The 21,731-nt window shown below is 40.0% G+C and overlaps 1 protein-coding gene across 2 annotated transcripts in view; it reads right to left on the bottom strand.

The window, feature by feature from the left end:
• The window catches only part of enox2 (ecto-NOX disulfide-thiol exchanger 2), a 276,169-nt gene that overhangs the window by 60,971 nt on the left and 193,467 nt on the right, over window positions 1–21,731 (bottom strand). For both annotated transcript variants that reach the window (XM_051650180.1, XM_051650181.1), the window contains one exon: window positions 3,507–3,662. In XM_051650180.1, the coding sequence (XP_051506140.1) occupies window positions 3,507–3,662 (156 nt within the window). The remainder of the gene's footprint in view (window positions 1–3,506; window positions 3,663–21,731) is intronic.

The following is a 21,731-nucleotide window of genomic DNA, read 5'->3' as shown; positions in this document are numbered from 1 at the left end:
CTCCAGAAGCTTGGCATAATCACCCTTCACGGGACTGAACTCAGAAAGTATGGAAAGAATGACCAGGTTTTACTGTGACATCTCGTGCTTATGGACTGTCCATTTCATGTAGTTTAGCTGGGATTTTAAGATCAATATACAGCAAGTTGCCTCTGTTATCAGTTATCGATCTCAGTGAATAATGACAAGGTCGCATTCCTAAAGAAAATCCCATTCTTTTACAATCGAATTTTCTCACAAATTTTTTTTTTTCAAGCTAGAGGGAAATCTTTGTGAAGCTGAAAATTAAATTGGCCTTCAAAGATAACATATGCACAAAAGAGTTCTCTTGGAAAATATTCACATAGCTTTGCAATATTGAATTAGTTTTTTATAACAAAGACAACACTCAAGCTTCTGGCAAACTCACAATACGACAAACTACAGACTGATCTCACGGTGAAATCGGAAACAGTAGGTTGACTTTTCTTTAGCTAAAATCGATTGGTGCTTACTGAAATGCGAAACACTGCCCCCAGTGGCCAAAGCGGTAAGTGTTGTTAGCCATATGGGCACATTTGAGCTCCATTTTCCATGTGTAATGTCCATGGATGTGCGCCAAAAACAAGTTGTGAAGAGAGTTATTTTCAGCTCTACAGGATGTAATACAGTGAAGAGGAATGCCTATTTATAAACTGTACCACCCAACCCAAACCCCAAACCTAAACTTAACTAGACAAGACTAGCGTGAAACTGGTGAACTGTAAACTTTCACTCCAACATCGAAGCTGATGTTCCATTTCCATTTCAGACACGTGAAGCTGCGGTAACATAGTGTCCTGATTGGTCAGAATTTTCCCTCACATCCGAGAATATCTGGGTCTTTTGTACAATGGATTAAAAATATGATGTTAGAGGGAAAAATGCAACCTCCGAATTTTGCTCATCACTGATTATGTGAATGCGATTACTTCCAGGTTTCAATGCGGGATGCGAACACGGGTGTCCCAAGCTGCTAGTGCAACACGCTTTCTTTCGCACAGTGAGGAAGGTAAACATGCTGTAGCCGATGAAAAAATGTCTGATAGGAGATGGTGCTTGTTGGTGAGTCGGCATAATGTGGCCGATCCTAGGGTACCGGAAATCTCGGAAACAACATGCCGACTTCCTGTGTGATCATGATGCACACTAATAAAAACTAGTTGGCTTATTACAATTAATGTGAACTTAAGTCAGGGTTATTATAGTGTTTTATGGTTTTGCAGTTGTTTTTTCTGTAATTCTGTTTAGTTTTCATATTGTAGTGCACATTATATTTGTAAACTTACATTTTTATTTCCTTTTACTTAATATAATATTAATATTTTCACTGGTAGTTGTTATTTTCATGACACTTTTCATTTACAATAATAACATCGACTTGATGCTAGCTGAGTGTCATGGTTGTCGTGTCACGTTTTGTACGCTTCACTCGTACTTCCTGCTCTGGTATCAATCAATGTCTAACATCATTTGTTTAAGCACTGTCCAGAGCAGGTGTGTCAGTCTGTCACTCTCATGTAGGCAGGTGGGTTGGAACACTGTGCAGGTGAGCTGAACGTACCATTACGAGAGCAGCTAGCCTATGATTACAGATGTGCACGTGGTGCGTGATAAGCAGGCAGGAAGCTCAGCTGTTTGAAGGACACTAACTCTCTCAGGTAATCATTGTCTCCTCTGACCCTCCTCTTGCAGTGTGGCATATTTTACATGCCAGAATACCTCAGCATCCTTATAGGTCAACTGTTCAATTACAGGCAGAGTTTCACCTCATTCCCCCCCGACAGTCCCCTCCTGTTTCATTCTTCTTCCTGACCTCTCTCACTATGACAGGATCTGAATTCAGATGAGCTCATTCAGCTGGTGGAATGAGAGGGATATAAGGGTAAACATGAAAGAATGAATGACAGCTCCTATCTCAAATAAAAACACAGCACCTCTGTCAGTTTGAAGCTTTGAGTGGCAGCTGGCTTTTAAAATGATAACCCCATCTTATCAAGGTGACATGCCCTGCTACGCCACGGAGCTCATAATCTTTTTAGAATTTTAATAGTCAGTCCATAGAACTCAGTGCGGGTAGATGCAATTTTTAATATTTAATCTGATGCGAATGAAAACGAAGCTGTGAGGGATAGATGTCTATTAAATGTGATGAAACAGTTGAATATTCCAGTGGACAAAAAAGCCTCTGAAAAACATAGGTTTTGAAAATTAGACGTTTGACCTTACAGGTGAAGTGTGTAATCTTTTTGATGTTAAAATACTTTCTCTAATCCCCGAATAATATGCAAAGACAACTTTAAGTAAGCCAGTTGGAGGCGGATTTACCTTAAAACTATCAAAAGGTTGTTTGAGCATCTTGACCAGCCCAACATAGCAACAATGGCTTAACCAATGACATAAGTTTGGGGTGGGATGATCTGTTTGTTGACCAATTGCAGATGTGGAAGTGTGTGGTAAACCTGTTTGAAAACAGAAATTACACACTACACCTTAAAATGGGCCATTCACACGAATGCATTTTTGAGTCTGTATGTGCTATTTTTAATTGTTGTTCTGTCTAAACATGAACTAGATTAATGTTTTTTATTATTTATTTATTTTTATCATTGAGCAGCATCTTGCTGACAGCTTTATTTCCACATGCATCAAATTAAATATGACATCTATCCTGACTCCACAGGAGTGCATAGACAGTTTCTATTGGCTGTATCATCTCAGCTATGTCAGTAATTTCTGCCTGTCTTTTCAACTGGTCAGCATTTCGGATCAGATTGCTGAAGTCAATAATATTATTTAAAATGCATGAGGGTTAAAAATAATGCTTATCATTGCATACAAGGTAAATGGAGTAGATATAATGTATTCACGAACAAGACTGGGGAAAATATAGAGACAGCAAGTGAGTGTGTTTGTGTGTGTGTGTTTATGAGAGAGAGAGAGAGAGAGAGAGAGAGAGAGAGAGAGAGAGAGAGAGAGAGAGAGAGAGAGAGAGAGTAACAGATCAGATATGATCTCCTTCACTGTGAGAAATTTATAGAGGTGAGATAGAAATACTTTAACAAACTCTGAAACCTCATGCCACAGTTTTCCAGTTCAGCAGAAACAGATCAAATGCAGGTGTTACTGGGAGAGGACATTCATGCATCAGTTGCAGCAAAATTCATTTTAGAGCTGCACACCCTCAGAAACCAATCACTGCCTTAATGTACTTCGGTCACAATATTATTTGTTCATAATGTCTTTTTAAATGCTTATTTTATTTTATATTGTATAGTGTATATTGCTATTATAGTTTTTAAAAAATGTTTTCTTATCAATTACCTGCCACAATTTTAATTCTATTTTTATTGTTATTTGTTACAGTTTTATTATTATTTTTGTCTTGTCATCATCTGTTTTGTGTATTAATGCTTTGGCAATACTGTATGTAAACACAAACATGCTAATAAAGTGCTTGAAAATTGAAAATTGAGAGAGAGACTCACTGGGGTTGGGTGGAAAGAGAGTGCAGCTCTTGCAGTGGATGATTTCCTTCACGATGGGCATGTCTTGTGAAACTGGCGGGGGCACAATCCCAAGGCCGGGCATTATGGGGTTCATTGGAGCAATGCCAGTCATCATGCCAAGGCTGGGGTCAAAATCTGAAGGAAAAGAGCAGAGGGTATCACAAATGACTGAGCAAACAAAACCCCCTCTGGTCTGCATAGTGGTACTATTCTGTTGCAGCACAGATGAATGCTAGAGAGCTAAATGTTCTCCCTCAATAATAAATAAACAAATAAGACAAATACATATTTAAAAGGCTTTCTGAATGAATAGGTTTTTACTGACTCATTCCACCAGCTGTTTGCCTTGGCTTATTATTATGCATATCCTGTCCGTCTGTGGGCATAAAAAGTGAACACTGGCTTTCATTTACAGGTATTGGTTTAGACTACAGCTGCATGACAGCGTGGTTGCTCTTTGAAATGGAAATGACAAAGCCCTCGCTGCTCCAGTGAAGAGAGGCTGGGTTTATAAGTCTGTCTAACCTTTCTGAGAGCACTCTACTCAAACACTTCAAATATTTCCTTTATTTGCAGGCACGCAAGATAAACAAGCTCTTCCTCTGGCATAGGAAAAAAATTGCTAAAAAGTTCTGCAAGGAAAGATCTGTAACATCTAAATCACAATGTAAATACGTGAATAAATAAATAATGAAATTATGCACTACAGCAAGGTTTCTCAACCACTGGGTCATGACCCAAAAGTGGGTCATGGATCATTGTCTGCTGGGTCGCAAGATCTTTTCTGTCATGAGTACAAATGACCAATTAGAAGGATAGAACTGTACATTTGCAATATTTGGGGCAACAGGGACCTCTGTTGTCGAATCGTTTTAATATATACAGGTTTGTGTAAACGACCGTAAGAGGCTGCATTTATCTGATGTTAATTATTAGCTGTCCAATCACAATAATCCTTAAATGCTACGAATCGTTCTTTTCGGAAAAGGTCTCTTTATGTAGCTTGCATGTTCTAGCAGTGCTACTCAACGATGCCCTCGAGCCATCTTTTGCATCCCGCATTATGATTTCATCATAAAAATATATTTTTCAATAGCCTATCAAATGTGCATGAATTCAATTGAGGTGTTCCTTTATCAGAGGATTTATGGTATGGCTGAAGCACAGCACAGTTAGAGAGGGAAATAAACTGCAAAAGGATGGAACGAATGTAAAAAACAACAAAGAATATCTGAGCACAGCTGATGTTTAATGAGCGCGGCGGTCCGTCAGCGGGCGCATTCGTAGAAACAGTATGTGCGCAAACGTGGGTCTGTCAATCAAGAATGTGCACTCTCAATCTCACCTGAGAGTCACTCATCAGCGTGAATCTGTCAAACTCATTTGAATAGCTTAACAGAGATATTTGCTTGTCATGAAAACAGTCATAACAGGAAAAAATAAGTTTATCCTGCAATAACGGCATTGAGACGCCTTCACGCAAATGCTAATTAGTGATATGCGTTTATTAACCACAAAACACTAAAGAGGGTGAACAAATCTTTATGTCTTCTCAATGGAGCAGTTTTGGAATTAATAGTGGATATATCTCTTTTGTTTTGGAACGTAGTATCTCAGGTGAGTGTGATGTTGAACACTCATGGAGTTATCAGTTGACAGTGTCAACAGAACTGATCATATCTGTTTTCTTTATTGCAATGAATGTGGGAGAAAGCGGCTCTTTGAAAAATTTAAACCAAACCATGTGAAAATTGAACTGTTAAATCCCTAATTTAGGCTTTTATATAGGCTTGTATGATATTATATTATAAATATCAAGAATGTACACTATAAAAATTACTATTACAATTTGATTTAAAAAAAAAAAAAAAAAAAAGAACTTCTTAAAAAATCCTCCACGTGCAGCAATGACAGCTTTGCAGATCCTTGGCATTCTAGCTGTCAGTTTGTCCAGATACTCAAGTGAAATTTCACCCCACACTTCCTGTAGCACATGCCATTGATGTGGCTGTCTTGTCGGGCACTTCTCATGTACCTTACAGTCTAGCTGATCCCACAAAAGCTCAATCTGTTGTCCAATGTCTGTGTTTCTTTGCCCACTCTAACCTTTTCTTTTTGTTTTTCTGTTTCAATAGTGGCTTTTTCGTTGCAATTCTTCCCCTAAGGCCTGCACCCCTGAGTCTTTTCTTTACTTTTGTACATGAAACTGGTGTTGAGCGGGTAGAATTCAATGAAGCTGTCAGCTGAGGACATGTGAGGCATCTATTTCTCAAACTAGAGTCTCTGATGTACTTATCCTCTTGTTTAGTTGTACATCTGGCCTTCCACATCTCTTTCTGTCCTTGTTAGAGCCAGTTGTCCTTTGACTTTGAAGACTGTAGTGTACACCGTTGTATGAAATCTTCAGTTTTTTTGACAATTTCAAGCACTGTATAGCCTTCATTCCTCAAAACAATGATTGACTGATGAGTTTCTAGAGAAAGCTGTTTCTTTTTTGCAATTTTTGACCTAATATTGACCTTTAGACATGCCAGTCTATTGCATAATCTGACAACTCAAAAACAAACACAAAGACAATGTTAAGTTTCATTTAATGAACCAAATAGTTTTCAACAGTGTTTGATATAATGGCAAGTGATTTTCTAGTATCAGATTAGCAATTTAGCATGATTACTCAAGGATAAGGTGTTGGAGTAATGGCTGCTGGAAATGAGGCCTGTCTAGATTTGATAAAAAAAAGTGACGGTGCTGTTTTTTACATAAGTAATGTCCTGACTATACTTTGTGATCAGTTGAATGCCACTTTGGTGAATTAAAGTACCAATTTCCTTCCGAAACAGCAAAATCTGTACATTATTCCAAACTTTTGGCCACCAGTGTATATATAAATATATTTTTTCTTTATTCTTCATAGTGTGTTTAATGTTTGAAAATGTGTATTTATGAAATTACTTGGGCTACAAATATTGGGCTATAGATATTAGGCCACTATATTATAAGCAAATAAACATAACTAGATTAATTAAGTACCTATTCATTTACCCCATTTATTATACCAATAAGTAATTTCATAAATACCGGCGCTCTCATTAAACAACAGCTGTGCTCAAATATTCTTTGATGTTTATTTCATTCATTACATCCTTTTGCAGTTTATTTCCCTCTCTAACTGTGCTGTGCTTCATCCATTCAGAGGGCTACCGTAAACCCTCTGATAAAGGAACACCTCAATTGAATTCATGCACATTTGATAGGCTATTGATAAATGTATTTTTTATGATGAAATCATGACGCGGGCAGCAAAAGATGGCTCGAGGGTCATATGCTGCATCATTGAGTAGTGCTGCTAGCACATGCAAGCTACATAAAGAGACCTTGTCCGAAAAGAACAATTCATTGTGGATTATTGATTGGACCGCTAATAATTAACATCAGAGAAATGCAGCCTCTGACTTACGGTCATTTACGCAAACCTGGATATATTAACACGATTTGACAACAGAGGTCACTGTGGCCCCAAACATTGCAAATGCACAGTTCTATCCTTCTAATCGGTCATTTGTACTCATGACAGAAAAGATCTCATGACCCAGCAGACAGTGTGTCACAGTGGTTGAGAAACCCTGCTTAAATCGTCATCGAGTGGATAAAACAACTTCTTTCACTAACCTCATTTAAATTCTACTCATAGAATGAGGCATAAAGTCATTGATAACACATTTTAATGTCACATTAGTAAGGTTTTACTGAGCGTCCTCATATTTAAATGTACTTCTAAATGCCTCCCACAGCGGTGTGGCGGGTGTCTGAATGTTCGGGAATAGTGTACCATTGCTCAGCTGTTTAGAACTTCTTTTCACCCCTGAATGAAGAACGAAGAACAACTTCTCCGCAAGTATATCAGGGCCTTTAGCAGTCAACAAACAGAAACACACACCCTTTCCACCGTTCCCCACTGATTTGAGAACCGAACGATGATCTAACTGACATCATTAATCCATAACCAGCCCACAAATACACACAGAACATTGCGGTATTTGCTTACAATGAGGTTAAAGCCCAGTGCAGATGAATGAGAAACAAGCGATTAAAAGATCATAATATTTCAACATTTTGAATCACAATACACTAAATATAAAGGGAAAAAAAGAACACTTACTCGTGCTGTACATCCCAAGATACCTGCATAAAAAAATATGAATAATCTCAAAACGCATCCGACTCATGTTGTATTCAATAGTGATCACCTCTGAAAGCATTCAGATGTGAAATGTCTTGAAACACAACCGCAAATTCGCCGTTATTCCTCCTCCTTCGAAATGTAAATTCAAGCAAGCAATAACAAAGGAAGTTTGGGGTAGGGAACAGGATTTTGAAAGGGGAACAGTCGAAAATACACCTCTTCAACTCTGCATTAGCTGCTTGAAGCCAGGTTTGTGTCCATGACTTTTGAAGGGGTGAGGTTAAAACTGACTAAAACCTTGGCTTAACTGCAGCGGCCTTGCATACGTCTGCGGAGTAGTGTCAGTCATATCGCTGGAAGAGAAATTATGACATTTTGATTAAAGATGCATCAAATGATCAATGAACAGTCTATGGGCTGAGACTAATATGTTACAACTCCCAACAATATTGACAAGCCACTGCCTTAAATCAAAGGCTTATGCAATTAAAAACAACACTTCACAGTATCAAAAATATAAAGAGAAATGTTAATCCATTTGCCTATATTCGACTCATCCATAAGATACTGAATGATTGAACACATCCTGAATGCCACCCAGGAGGGCAACTGTATTTAATAACACACCTTAATCCATTGTCGAGGCACTATATTAGAGTTCAGTAAAAAGAACTGAGCCAGGAAAGTCAAAAAACTGCATGATATTATAGCACAACGACTTTCACGATGGTCTGTGTCTCAAAGGCAGGGTCAGGATGGAGGATAAGGATAAAATCAGAGCTTAGAGCTTTGAGTTTTGAACTGGCAGGTCCGTTTGAGAGGTGAAAGCTCTGCAGCAGGCAACAGGTCCGGTGCACGACCTTCTCTAGCAGAACCATTAATAGAGGTTGGACAGAAGATGCAGCAAGAACAGACAGAGGAGTATCAGGAGCTGGCCGTCACATCGGCTGCCTTAATGATTTTGTTTGTACTGATATATCAGTCTCATAGACACTAATGGAGCCAGAAGATAAGATGCACCCTAGACACTTGAGAGGTGACTCACAGCGTAATGGATGCCTCATTTCCTGATGCATGACAACACCCGGCCAGGTCTGTTCGGCTTCTGTTAGTTTTTCTAGAACTGGAGGCCCAACTTATAATGCCCAACAGAATCAAATGGCATTATAATGTGAAGTAAAAAATAAGGATTTTTTCAAAGGATAGGATTTAAAAGACAAATATTAATTGCAGCCAAAGGAACACAGCAGACTACGAAAAACCTATCCTTTCGATCCCAATTAACAACCAGAGGCAAATCCTTGTGAAGTTCCAGTTCCTGTGTGACTGAGCGATGAAGATAAAATGAGAGATACAGAAGAGGTACTTCACATGTGGCTGAACGCAGTGCTGAGAAAGAGTTGCATCATTTTTAGCCTATGATTCCTTTATTTCTATTGGGTAGAAGACCATGCTAATCCAAGAATTAGTCAGACCGGTTATTCAGATTTTTACTGCCAATATTTTCGCTACATTCACTTAGAGAAAAACTGTTACACACATTTTTTGAAAGCATAAACCAAAGTGTACTAAAATGTATGATTAAATGTTGAAGGAATATTCCGGTGTGACGAGGCCCGGCCACTCCCTCCCCCTTGTCACATTCGGGTTCAATACAAGTTAAACTCAATCAACAGCATTTGTGGTATGATGTTGATACCACAAAAAATGGAAATGAATGGGGCCAATTTTTGGAGGGTTCAAAGGCAGTATTGTGAATCTTATAATTTTATAAAAGCACTTACATGAATTCTTCTGTTAAAAATCATGTATTCTTTGAGATGTTAAGTTGTTTAAATCGTCTTTTTACAGTTGTTTCAGTGTTTGTTGACATTACATCATGGCAGTGAAGTTGTAAAACTGGCTATAACTTTACACAGAAAAGGTTAGTAAGCAATTTTATCACACTAAAATCATGTTAACACGCATATTGTGTACGTCTTGTGGCTATACTTTGAAACAGTGAGTATTTTAACGTTTACGGATTGGCTCCATTCACTTCCATTGTAAGTGCCTCACTGGAACCTTGGAGGTTGGGTTGCCTCAGTTGGAGGGACAAGACAAAATACATTTTTGTGGTAATCAATATTATGCCACAAATGCTGTTGATTGAGCTTAACTTGTATTGAACCTGGAATATTCCTTGAAGATATATTTATAAGATTATGTACATCAAATTGGCTTTTACTTTAACTTTTATTTTATGAGAGTTATACAACTTTTATAAGAGTTTGTAATTTGCAGTAATAGTTGCAAATTGTACATCTATAATCTAACTTCATATAAACTTTATAGCCATAACACAAGCAGATGACATGAATTTATGTTCTCTGAGCACTCCTGCCATTTGAACAGGAAATGTCTTGCAGCATAGAGTTCAGCGGATCAGATGATGGGTTTTCGGCCATCCATTTAGGCTGCATTTACATTTATGCATTTAGTAAATGCTTTTGTTTAAAGTGACTTACAGTGCAATTAATGCAGACATTTGATCAGTCCATGCCTTTCCTGGGAATCAAACATCGACTTCTGTTATGATCTCTTGTTAATTTATGATTTCTGAGAAAATGACTTGTTGGCTTGCACTGGAAAATATTACTATTATGTTTTCAGCTTTCAACAGATACATCCAATTACTTATTAGGTATTTCTCAAACAATATTACTCTTATGAATAAAATATCTGAAAAACAGAACTAGCCCTAAGTGGTGTCAAACAGTACTCGTACTCCTTGAAAGGGTTAGACAAAAGGAAATCGGATCATCACTTTAACAATAGTAATATAAAGTGATGGTTTCATGCTGTACAAATAACATTGCTCCTTTGTACTTGAATCAGGAAAAATATGTCAACGTGTGGAAAAACTACACCTCTGCATTTGTCAGTGCATCATGTGTCTAAATTTAGATTCAGGCACACCAAACCAGATTAGGGCACTATTAGAGAGCAACTTGAGTCGTGTGGCTACATCATGCAAAGATCAAAAGAGCTCTTCAAAGCCCTCTGACAAATCATTATTGATGCCCACAAGTCCAGGTAGGGTTTAACAGCCATTTCAAAGCTATTTGTAGTCAATCACTCCATTGTCTGTAAGACCATCTACAAATAGAGAACATTTCGAACCGCTGACAATCTATCCAGGCCAGGACATCCTCTTGTAAGTCTTATAAGACTTGCCTTAGTCAGTGTCAAAGTACAAGAGTCCATCATCAAAAAGTGACTGCAAAACTTTGCCCTACATGCAAAGTCACAAAGGAATATAAAAAAAAGAATATAGATCCATGACTGAGGATTACCAGGCAAGGGGAAGATTAGGACTGTTGGAACAATGTGTGATGGTCACATCAAGGCTGCTTGGCCACAATGCAAAAACCATAAACTGCCTTTGGCCAAATTAATCTCCTAAAAGCTGCAACGTGTGGTGGAGGGAGGCATAGTTTGGGACTGGATTTCTGAAACAGGGCATAGCCAATTTATCATCATACAGTGAACTATAAATTCATTGCCCAGGGAACTCATGGACAACATCAGAGAGTATTTGAGGACAATGTGAAGTCATTTTTCAAAAAGCTGAATTGTAACCTCATAGAAATGCTGGCATATAATGTATGTTTTTCTCTTAAGTCATTGTTATCCATAAATTAATTATGCACTTTTTTCATAGCACTATATATCTTTTGATAAATTCACTTAGAGCACCTATTATGGTTTTTAAACATGCCTAATTTGGTTTTAAAGGTCTCATACACTAGATTTACATATATCCAAGGTCAAAAAAACACTTCAATTTGTTCATAATTTAAATTGCAGTATTACCTTTTTTTCCCCCAGTGTCAAAAACAACTCATTCAATGATCCGTTCTAAAGGATTCATTCTAAATGCCTCCTTTCAAAGAGCCAACTCTGCTCTGATTGGTCAGATGTTCCAGTCTGTTGTGACTGGTCTACCGCTTAGTGTAGTGTTGGAGGGCGGGTCAAAGCTGTTCGCGAGCAGCCAATGAAGACCAGAGGTGGGTTTTTTGTTACCATATTACGTAGGTTAGTACAGGAATTAAGTCTGGAATTACTAACGACTTGTTTCAGGTGTTCAGAATCGGTTCTTTCTTTTGGGAGTCAATACCTCCATTTGACGTGCACTTTGATTTTTGAAACTTTGCAGACTTTTTTACATTCTCAAACAGCTATATAACACACTACATGAAAGGTAATATTTGAAAAACCATAATAGGTGCTCTTTAAGAGGTGTTCACATAGACAGTAATTGGAAGAAATAAGAAACCAGAAGTCATTCATTTTCAATGAGAGATGGTGATTTGGGGTGACATGAGCAATAGATACCACTGGCAAAGAAACAAAACAAAATTGAGCAGAGTTCATCTTTACTACTTGATACTTTCATCAAGTACTTTAGGAACACCTACTAGGAATTGACTTTGTGAGCTTCAGTGGTTTAATCGCTCTTAATTTCTTAAATAAAGACATTTCTAAATTATCCCAATGCAGTGAATTTAACATTAAAGCAGGTTATGGAATTCCATGCTTCCTTCAATTTCAAAGGTTTCCTAGTACCCGAGTAGAATACATTGAGATGTTCACTACACACAATGGTAAGCCTCGAGTCTGGGAAACTTAAAACAGGCTTCTTGCTCATTCTCTGATGCGCAATTTAAGAGTCATTTCTGACAGTTCTGTGTTAGGTGGGATGGACGTGGCCCTCTGCAAAAGTCTTTAATGTGCCTCACTGTGGCAGGTGCAGACCTGCTTGTGTTCTATCGTTAAGGTAATAGGCACTGGACTGATGAATAATGGAACCTGCTCCTGGCTAGCACACAGCACATTAAGCAGGCTGAAAAATTACAGGCCTGTTCTCCAGGAAAAGTAGACTGTTAAAAAATGAAAGACAGAAATTATATTTATTTACGACACCTTTAAGACAGATGATTCTCACCAAAATCATAAAAAAAATAAATAAATAAATAAACAAAAAAAAATAATTCAAAAAATAATAATCTGGATAAATAAAAAGATACATTTGTTTAGAAGCTGACCTAGTTTTATCAAAGGTAGACTGATCCAACATACAGTTGTTTCCCACAGCCCAACTAAATAAATAAATAAATAAATAAATAAATATCGAATTGACATAAGTATTCAGACCCTCTGCTATGACCCTTGAAATTTAGCTCAGATGCATCCCATTTCTATGGATCATCTTTGAGATATTTCTACACTTTGACTGGAGTCCACCTGTGGCAAATTCAATTGATTGGACATGATCTGGAAAGGCACCCACCTGTCTATATAAGGTCTCACAGCTGAAAATGCATATCAGAACAAATACCAAGCCATGAGGTCAAAGGATCTACCTGCAGAGCTCAGAGACAGGATTGTGTTGTAGCACAGATCTGGGGAATTCTACAAAAAAATTTCAGCTGCATTGAAAGTTCCCAAGAGCACAGTGGCCTTAATTTTTCTTAAATGGAAGAAGTTTGGAACAACCAGGCCTCTTCCTAGAGCTGGCCGACCAGCCAAACTGAGCAACTGGGGGAGAAGGGCCTTGGTATGTGAGGTGACCAAGAAGCTGATGGTCACTCTGGTTGAGCTCCAGAGATCATGTGTGGAGATGGGAGAAACTTGCGGAAGGACAACCATCACTGCAACACTCCACCGATCTGGCCTTTATGGCAGTGTGTCCAGACGGAAGCCTCTCCTAAGTGCAAGACACATGAAAGCCCACCTGGAAGGACTCTCAGACTGTGAGAAACAAGATTCTCTGGTCTGATGAAACAAAGATTGAACTGTTTGGCTCAATTCCAAGCGACATGTCTGGAGGAAACCAGGCACCGCTCATCACCTGTGCTCTACTACCCCAACGGTGAAGCATGGTGGTGGTAACATCATGCTGTGGGGGTGTTTTTCAGTGGCAGGGACTGGGGGACTGGTCAGGGTTGAAGGAAAGCTGAAAACAGCAAAATACAGAGATATCCTTAATTAAAACATGGTCCAGAGCGCTCAGGACCTCAGACTGGGCCAAAGGTTCACCTTCCAACAGGACAGTGACCCTAGCACACAGCCAAGACAACACAAGTGTGGCTTAGGGACAACTCTGTGAATGTCCTTTAGTCTGGCCCAGCCAGGACTTGAACTCAATCGAACATCTCTGGGGAAACCTGAAAATGGCTGTCCACCGACGGTCCCCATCCAACCTGACAGAGCTTGAAGGATATGCAGAGAAGAATGGCAGAAAGTCCCCAAATCCAGGTGTGCAAAGCTTGTCGCATCATACACAACAAGACTTGAGGCTGTAATCACTGCCAAAGGTGCTTCAACAAAGTACTGAGTTTAGGGTCTGAATGTGATATGTGATGTGTTTTTTGCTTTTTCATTATGGGGTATGGAGTGTAGATTGATGTGGGAGAAAATTATTTTTTGCATAAGGCTGTGTAGAGCCGAGGAGGGCGGGGCCGGGCTGGAATGAGACACACCCGGTCCCCAATCAGCCTGATGGGGCGCGCGAGGGATAAAGGCGGCCGGGGACGACAGTTCGAGAGAGAGAGAGAATTGCAGGCAGCTGTACTGTGTGGTTTTTGGTTGTGTGTTTGTTTAGGTTGTTTATTAAATTATTATTTATATTATTAAGCCGGTTCTCGCCTCCTCCTTTCCACTGAACCCCCTTACACTGGTGCCGAAACCCGGGAAGGAGGAGGGATTCCTGTCGCAGAGTCCTCGACACTGCTGTCCACCCAGGGGAGCGCCGCTGCCATCCGACGGGGGACGGAGTAGCCCGACCACCCGGACGCGTGGAACGGCCGCCGTCCGCGAGGCGAGTGGGGACGGGACTCCCCGACCGCCTGGAGTGAGGGAGCCACTGCCGGGGGTGGAGGAGTGCCCTGCCGTCACCCGGGAACGCGGAGGGGTTGAGAGAAGACCGCCGTCCACGGGGGGAGGAGGGAAGCGACTCCCCGACCGCCTGGAGTGGTAGGGCCGCTGCCAGGGGCGGAGGAGTGTCCCCACAGGACGCCGGGAACGCGGAGGGGCGTTCTGTCCGCTGGGGGTCGGAGGTCTGACTCCGGTCCGCCCGGGGAGGAGCGGCTGCAGTCTGCCTGAGAGGGTGGAGTAGTGATCGAGGACCATGTGACGGCGCATCAGAGAACCGGTGAGTTTCTTTTTTCTCTCTCTCCTCTCTCTCTCTTTGTCGCTCTGTGTTGGCCTTTCCCTCGCCATTTTGTTTTGTTGTTTTTCCCCTCCTGTCTCCTCCCACGACGAGGAAGGCGGGGATGACCCGCTGGCAGTCGGGGCATAAGGCACGCCCCCCCCCCCGGAGAGGAAGGGTGGGGGATGTACGTCATGCCAGGGGCTCCCCGGCCTGAGGCAACGCCAGGAGGAGTGTAGAGCCGAGGAGGGTGGGGCCGGGCTGGAATGAGACACACCCGGTCCCCAATCAGCCTGATGGGGCGCGCGAGGGATAAAGGCGGCCGGGGATGACAGTTTGAGAGAGAGAGAATTGCAGGCAGCTGTACTGTGTGGTTTTTGGTTGTGTGTTTGTTTAGGTTGTTTATTAAATTATTATTTATATTATTAAGCCGGTTCTCGCCTCCTCCTTTCCACTGAACCCCCTTACAGGCTGCAACATAACAAAATGTGAAAAAATTAAGGGGTCTGAATACTTTCTGAATGCACTGTATATATAAAGTGGACGTATCATGGGAAACACAATTTTCCTTGCTCTTCTGACAGAATTTGATCTGTGTAGGCATAGTATACTCTAACTATCCCACTATAAAGCTCCCTCACCAGTCCACCCAGACCATTTATTCAAATGTCCCTACGCTCTTCCTTACAGGCGTGCACCCCTGTTTTCACTGAGCTGGTTGAACCGTGTGTAAAACTAAAATATGACTGTTTTTGGTGCAACCTCGACAAATATTTTAAATGGATCACAGGGAAAAAATGCTACAAAAGTACAGAATTTGTCCCCTTTTAAACTTGAGCCTATACTGTTTTTCACTGTAGAATTGTGAAATTCTGCTGAATATCCAACATTGACCATTTTCACAAATTATATAATAGAAATGCAAAAAAAACAAAAACAAACAAACAACAACAAAAAAACAACCAAACAGCAATTATGGCAAAAGATAAGAGCAGCGTTTAAATTATTAACTGCTTGATTGCTTTGCACACTTTAAATATTGATGCTTCATTGGTATGCGTGTTGGATTTTTTCACTAATACGCAATCCGTCTAAACCATAGATTTGCTTTGGGCAGCTGCAATAAAAGGCAACCATCAATCAAACGAGATAAGGGAGTCAGAAAAATCAGCCTGGCATTTAACAGCAGAGAGCTCCTGGCAACCACTGGCTAGTGGAGGGGAGGGTCCTCCGCGCTCTCTGCCCTCCTCCGCAAACATCCCCCTCAGTGGCAAATGCTGAAGAATTACACAGTTAGACCCCATGAGGCATGTTGGGTATTCTCAAATGAGGCATGCAAGCCATCCCCCAGTGGAATAAGTCAAAATGCCTTTGTGGGAAATCTGCAACCAAAGATCTGCTGTTTCACTGACTCTGAATTCTGGGGGCAGGAAATTACTTTACCCTGCTAAACCGTTGGCAGTGAAAAGATCTGCGTTAACAGAAGGGATTTTGGCCTTACAGCTATAATTTCCCTCGTTTCTCTGACATCGGGTAGGGACACTAACAACCACACAGCTGTCTGAAAACAACCCCAGATGGGAGTATTGCAGTTCCACACGTACGCGCTCAATGCATTAATTACTGTGTGTTTGGACCACAATTTTCCTAGTATAAAGGTGAGACTTCAAATATAAATCCAAACGAGGCCTAGTTTCAAGGACTGTATAAAACTAAAGGCCTACATTCTGTATATGCTACATTTCAACTCTGAAAAAATCAGTATAAAAAGGCCTTGGCAAGCAGATATGTGCATGAGCCACAAGCTAAATATCGATCAAGATAAAGCAGTATTGACTGTAAAGAGTACCTTTATAACTTCCGTACATCCTACCTTAGAGTTATCTGCTAAAGTTCAACACCATATACAGAAGACATCTGGACTGATTTGGTATCAGACACAGAAAAACAGCCCCCTCATATCATCACCAGAGGACACTGACTCCCCTATGACTATAGCAGGATGGTGGTTATTGGCTGATAACACTGCAGCAGGAGCTGTACCGTGCATATCATATAGATTGATAGGTCAACTGAAATTAATATACTTTTGGTCACTAAAAAAGAGGAATACACTGTGAAAGACCATTTCATTGTGATCAAAGAAATGTTATTTGTCTAATGACAGCACATAATTAGTGACTGTCCCTTTTAAAGTTGATACTGTTCCACTTTAATATGGAACCAAAGGAACCTTTTTATCATTCTTAAAAGCTTGAACATGAGTCATATCATAGAGATCTGAATGCACTGTAAGGAAACTCTAAAACTGATTAACAAATATTAAAACTAGAACTGATTGTAAACTGTCTAGTTTAAATATTGCTTTAGACATCATTTATACTCACTGAGCACTTTACTAGGAACATTATGGTCCTAATAAAATTCCCCATGTGGTCTTCTGCTGTTGTAGCCCTTCCGCCTCGAGATTCGACATGTTGTGAGTTCTGAGATGCTATTCTGCTACAATTACACAGAGTGGCTATCTGAGTTACCGTAGCCTTTCTGTCAGCTCGAACCAGTCTGACCATTCTCCGTTGACCTCTCTCATCAACAAGGCATTTCCATCCGTAGAACTGCCGCTCACTGGATGTTTTTTGTTTTTGTGTGTGAAAATCCCAGGAGATCAGCAGTTAAAGAAATACTCAAACCAGCACGTCTGGCACCAACAATCATGCCACGGCGAAATCATTGAGAAACATTTTTTAATATACAGGAAGCTGTTTACTTAGGTAAAGGCAGATATGTTATCTTATGTTTTAATAGCCTCTCTGATTTAAACTTTAGTAGCAAAAATTGGTACGTTTAATTTATTTTCATGAACCTGCTTAAATTGTAATTTTCAATAAATCAATTCAAAACTTTGATTCAGTGTTTCGCTTGCATAACTCAAAAATGTTTACAGAAGTCTTTGGCATTATTCACATACAGTATTGTTATGAATTGTTATTGTATACTGGTGCAGAACATTTTTATTATAAACTTTAATTGTTGAATGAGTTAATTCTGTGAAAAACTGTTTGGAAAACTTACCTTGATTGTTTTAACTAGATTCTTACTTATTTTTCTTAAACATTTTTAATCAAATTGGCTAGAATGGCTGTTCTGTAAAATGATGGTTCCTTTAAAGTGAAACACCCTTTTAAACAATTTCAGAAGAGATATACACTCACTGTGAACTTTATAAGGAACACCTGTACACCTACGTATTCATGCAATTATCTAATCAGCCAATCGTGTGGCAGCAGTGCAATGCATAAAATCATGCAGATACAGGTCAGGAGTTTCATTTAAATTTCACATCAACCATCAAAATGGGGAAGAATTTGGTGCCAGATGAGCTGGTTTGAGTATTTCTGTAACTGCTGATGTCCTGGGATTTTAATGCACAACAGTCTCTAGAGTTTACTCAAAGTGGTGCCAAAAACCTCCAGTGAGCGGCAGTTCTGCGGACAGAAAAGCCTTGTTGATGAAAGAGGTCAACGGAGAATGGCCAGACTGGTTCGAGCTAACAGAAAGGCTACGGTATCTAAGATAACCACTCAGTATAATTGTGAGCAGAATAGCATCTCAGAACGTACAACACGTCAAACCTTAAGGCGGATGGGCAACAACAGCAGAAGATCACGTCGGGCACTTTATTAGCACCATAATGTTCCTAATAAAGTGCTAAGTGAGTGTATATGAAATATCGTCAGAATGCTGAAATATTCTGAGATATAGGCTACATTTCCAACAATATCATCCAACCCTAGTACCAACCCTATTGCATGTTTCACATCAAATTATGAGGGAGAGTTTGTTGAAATATCAAAAGGTTGTGAAGGATGCAAGAGCAAATTATATTTCTAATATTGTTTCTTTACACTCTAACTCTCCCAGTGTGTTGTTCAACACCATTACTGAGAGAGTAGATTTAAACCCCTCTGTGGATATTTGTGAAATGTTTGACATTTTTTGTTGATGAAATAAAGGAAATTAGGCTGAGTTTTCCTCCTCCATTTCAACCATGATCCAGTGATATTGACTGTTAGTGATGAGATTTTTTATCAATTTCACCTTGTGTCTCTCTCAGAAGTAAAAGTGTTTAGAAGAGGTTAAAGGATGGCTGGGCCAAAATCTGCTCTAGTAAAATGAGAAGAAAACGGAGATCATTAACCTTGGATCTAATGTATGTGGTGTAGATATTACCAATGGCTTAGGGCCATGGGCTACTAATCTGCAAAGTTAAGTGAAAAATCTGGGTGTTGTTTTTGATTCAGCACTAAAATTTTACAAACAGATTAAGGCTGTTGTGAAAAGTTGCCTTTATCAGCTAAGAGCCATTGCCAAAATGAAATCGATTTTATTAATCAATGATCTGGAGAAAGTTGTACATGATTTTATCTCTTCCCGCCTTGACTACTTTACTTGGGGACTAGTCAGTCATCTATGTCACAGTTGCAGCTAGTCCAAAAGGTGGCTGCTAGGCTGCTCACAAATACTAAGAGGAGGGACCACATTTCACTGGTACTGGCTTCACTACATTGGTTACCAGTACAGTGTAGAATTCAATACAAGGTCCTGTTATTTGTTTTTGTATTATTCATGTAGATCATTAAGATTGGCCAATCAATTACTACTGACTGTTCCCAGATCGTGCTTAAAGCTCAAAGGGGATCGGGCTTTTTCAGTTGCTGGTCCGAGGTTGTGGAATGGTCTACCTCTTGAGATTAGATCCTCCACTTCTATTTCTATTTTTATATCACGTTTAAACACTTTTTTTGCTTTTAATACTTAATGGACTCTGGGTGTTGTCTTTTTTATGCTTGTTTTCATTTCCTACTGTTTTGGTTATTGTGTGATGTGTTTATAGTTGTTTTTATATTTTATTTTCAATGTAGATGCTACAGTGTAGTTTGAAAGTGCTTTATAAATAAATAAGACTTGAAACTTATAGGAACTCAATAAAAGCCTTCTCTCTGGATTTGAAAAGAGACACGCACATCTCTGTTGATCTTTGCATCAGCTGTGTGTAATAGAGGTGGGGATTGATTAGATGGTTGGTTGAATGGACTACTCAGTGTCATATCCACAAATGTATGACTCTACATAACTTGCTGATGCAGCAAAGTCCAGGAGTGAAGTTTGTGGATAGTTTTGGTTTTGGAGACGTAAGTATGTTGGAGGCAACAGCTGCTCCCTCTGTGTGATTAATGAGGTAGAACTTGAGGCAGAAAGTCTTGCCTCTTCCCTCTACCTCCAATCAAAATTAAGCCTGAGCCAATTCCTACAGAAGAGAGCAGGTCATGCAGTAGCTTCAGACCCAAATTTATGCAGAACTCCAGGCTGAACTAAAAACATGCATCTTCAAAAACTTGATGAGGGACGTTCACCATGGCACAGTGGAAAGGATGGGTCAACCTGCAAAGCTACATATCAGGGTACATACTGTTTATTATTTCCACTAAGTAGCCAAAGGAATTGATGACATTCAATAGGAGAAAACAGAATGTGAGAAGTCAGGAAATATCTATAAGCATTTTCGTGGCTAAAGTGACCAGGTGTGATGCTCTGAGTCGGGCCTTTCATCTGTATTCTCGAGCCGCTGCGAAACAGGAAGCAAGAGGAGGAAAAAGACTCCCATAATTCCCTGCGGCAGGACTGATTAGAATAAAAGACACACAGTACTGGCAGGAATGAGCTTCTGGGAGCCAGGACACATTAACAGCACTAAGAGCCATTTTATTTCAGCTCATTGCATGGCTAACAGATCAAGGCTCCGTAGTCTTTCTGACAAAAATCAGCCATCAGCATTTGTCTCCTCTGAATGGCAGTCTATAACCTGCTTGGCAAACTCCATAATTTGCTCTTGGGCAGTGATCTCACAAATAGGAGTCTGAGACATACCCGTGGCAGCAACGTAAACAGTGCAAATGAAATTTGCTAGGAAAATAGCGTAGGTAGCTAGAGCATCCCCACGGCCCACTTCAGTTGAAACATGCGCCTATAGTGCGCCGCACATATACTGTATATCGGTGACTGCGCTGCAGCAAATGTGACTTTAAACAAGATGAAGGAGGTGATTTATAAAACTCCACAGATAATCTATTCTAAAAACAGGGAGAAAAAAAGACACATACCCATATAAACTGTGACTGGCATGTTTACTGATAAATGCAGTCCATAATTTGAATCATATTGAAAAAATAACAAAAATGAGATATTTGTGGATGACCCTCTAGTGTTTTCATTTCTTCTTTCTCCATCGTCTCAGCACCATAATGAAAATCCATCCATCTTGCAGCTGCATTTCATTATAATCTTCCTGGAATTAATAGATGGCTCAATGGCATATTTGGACTACTCACCTTATGCATTCCAAATAATAAATGATGCAGCGCAACAGAGAAATTAATTCTGGCAAAGAGCGTTATGGATGTGTAGGTATAAGTGTCTCATGTGCACCAGGCTGAGATGTTCTGCATCTCCCTCCATTTGGCATAACACAGCCTCTGCTCTGAGCGTCACATCCTGAGCCGTTCCTTCATAATGTGCCACCGACAAACCAATGAGATGAAAAAGCCCTAAAACTAATTGGCCACTCTGACGGCACTGTGGGAATGTGTTTGAAGTTTTCACACTGATACTTTCACACTCTTGCTGACTCAGTTAAACCAGTCTGGTTCTGAACAGGGAAAAGTGGCCTGCAGGATACATCGAGCTAAGTCTCTGGTTAATACCGCAGCAGAGTGAGGTAGGCTAACAAACCTACAACATGTTTATCCAGCAGTTCAGGTGTCAAATTAGA

Source organism: Myxocyprinus asiaticus, chromosome 22 (assembly GCF_019703515.2).
Source record: "Myxocyprinus asiaticus isolate MX2 ecotype Aquarium Trade chromosome 22, UBuf_Myxa_2, whole genome shotgun sequence".
NCBI lineage: Eukaryota > Metazoa > Chordata > Actinopteri > Cypriniformes > Catostomidae > Myxocyprinus > Myxocyprinus asiaticus.
Note: the sequence above shows the minus strand (reverse complement) of the source record. Positions and strands in the feature narration are given on the sequence as shown.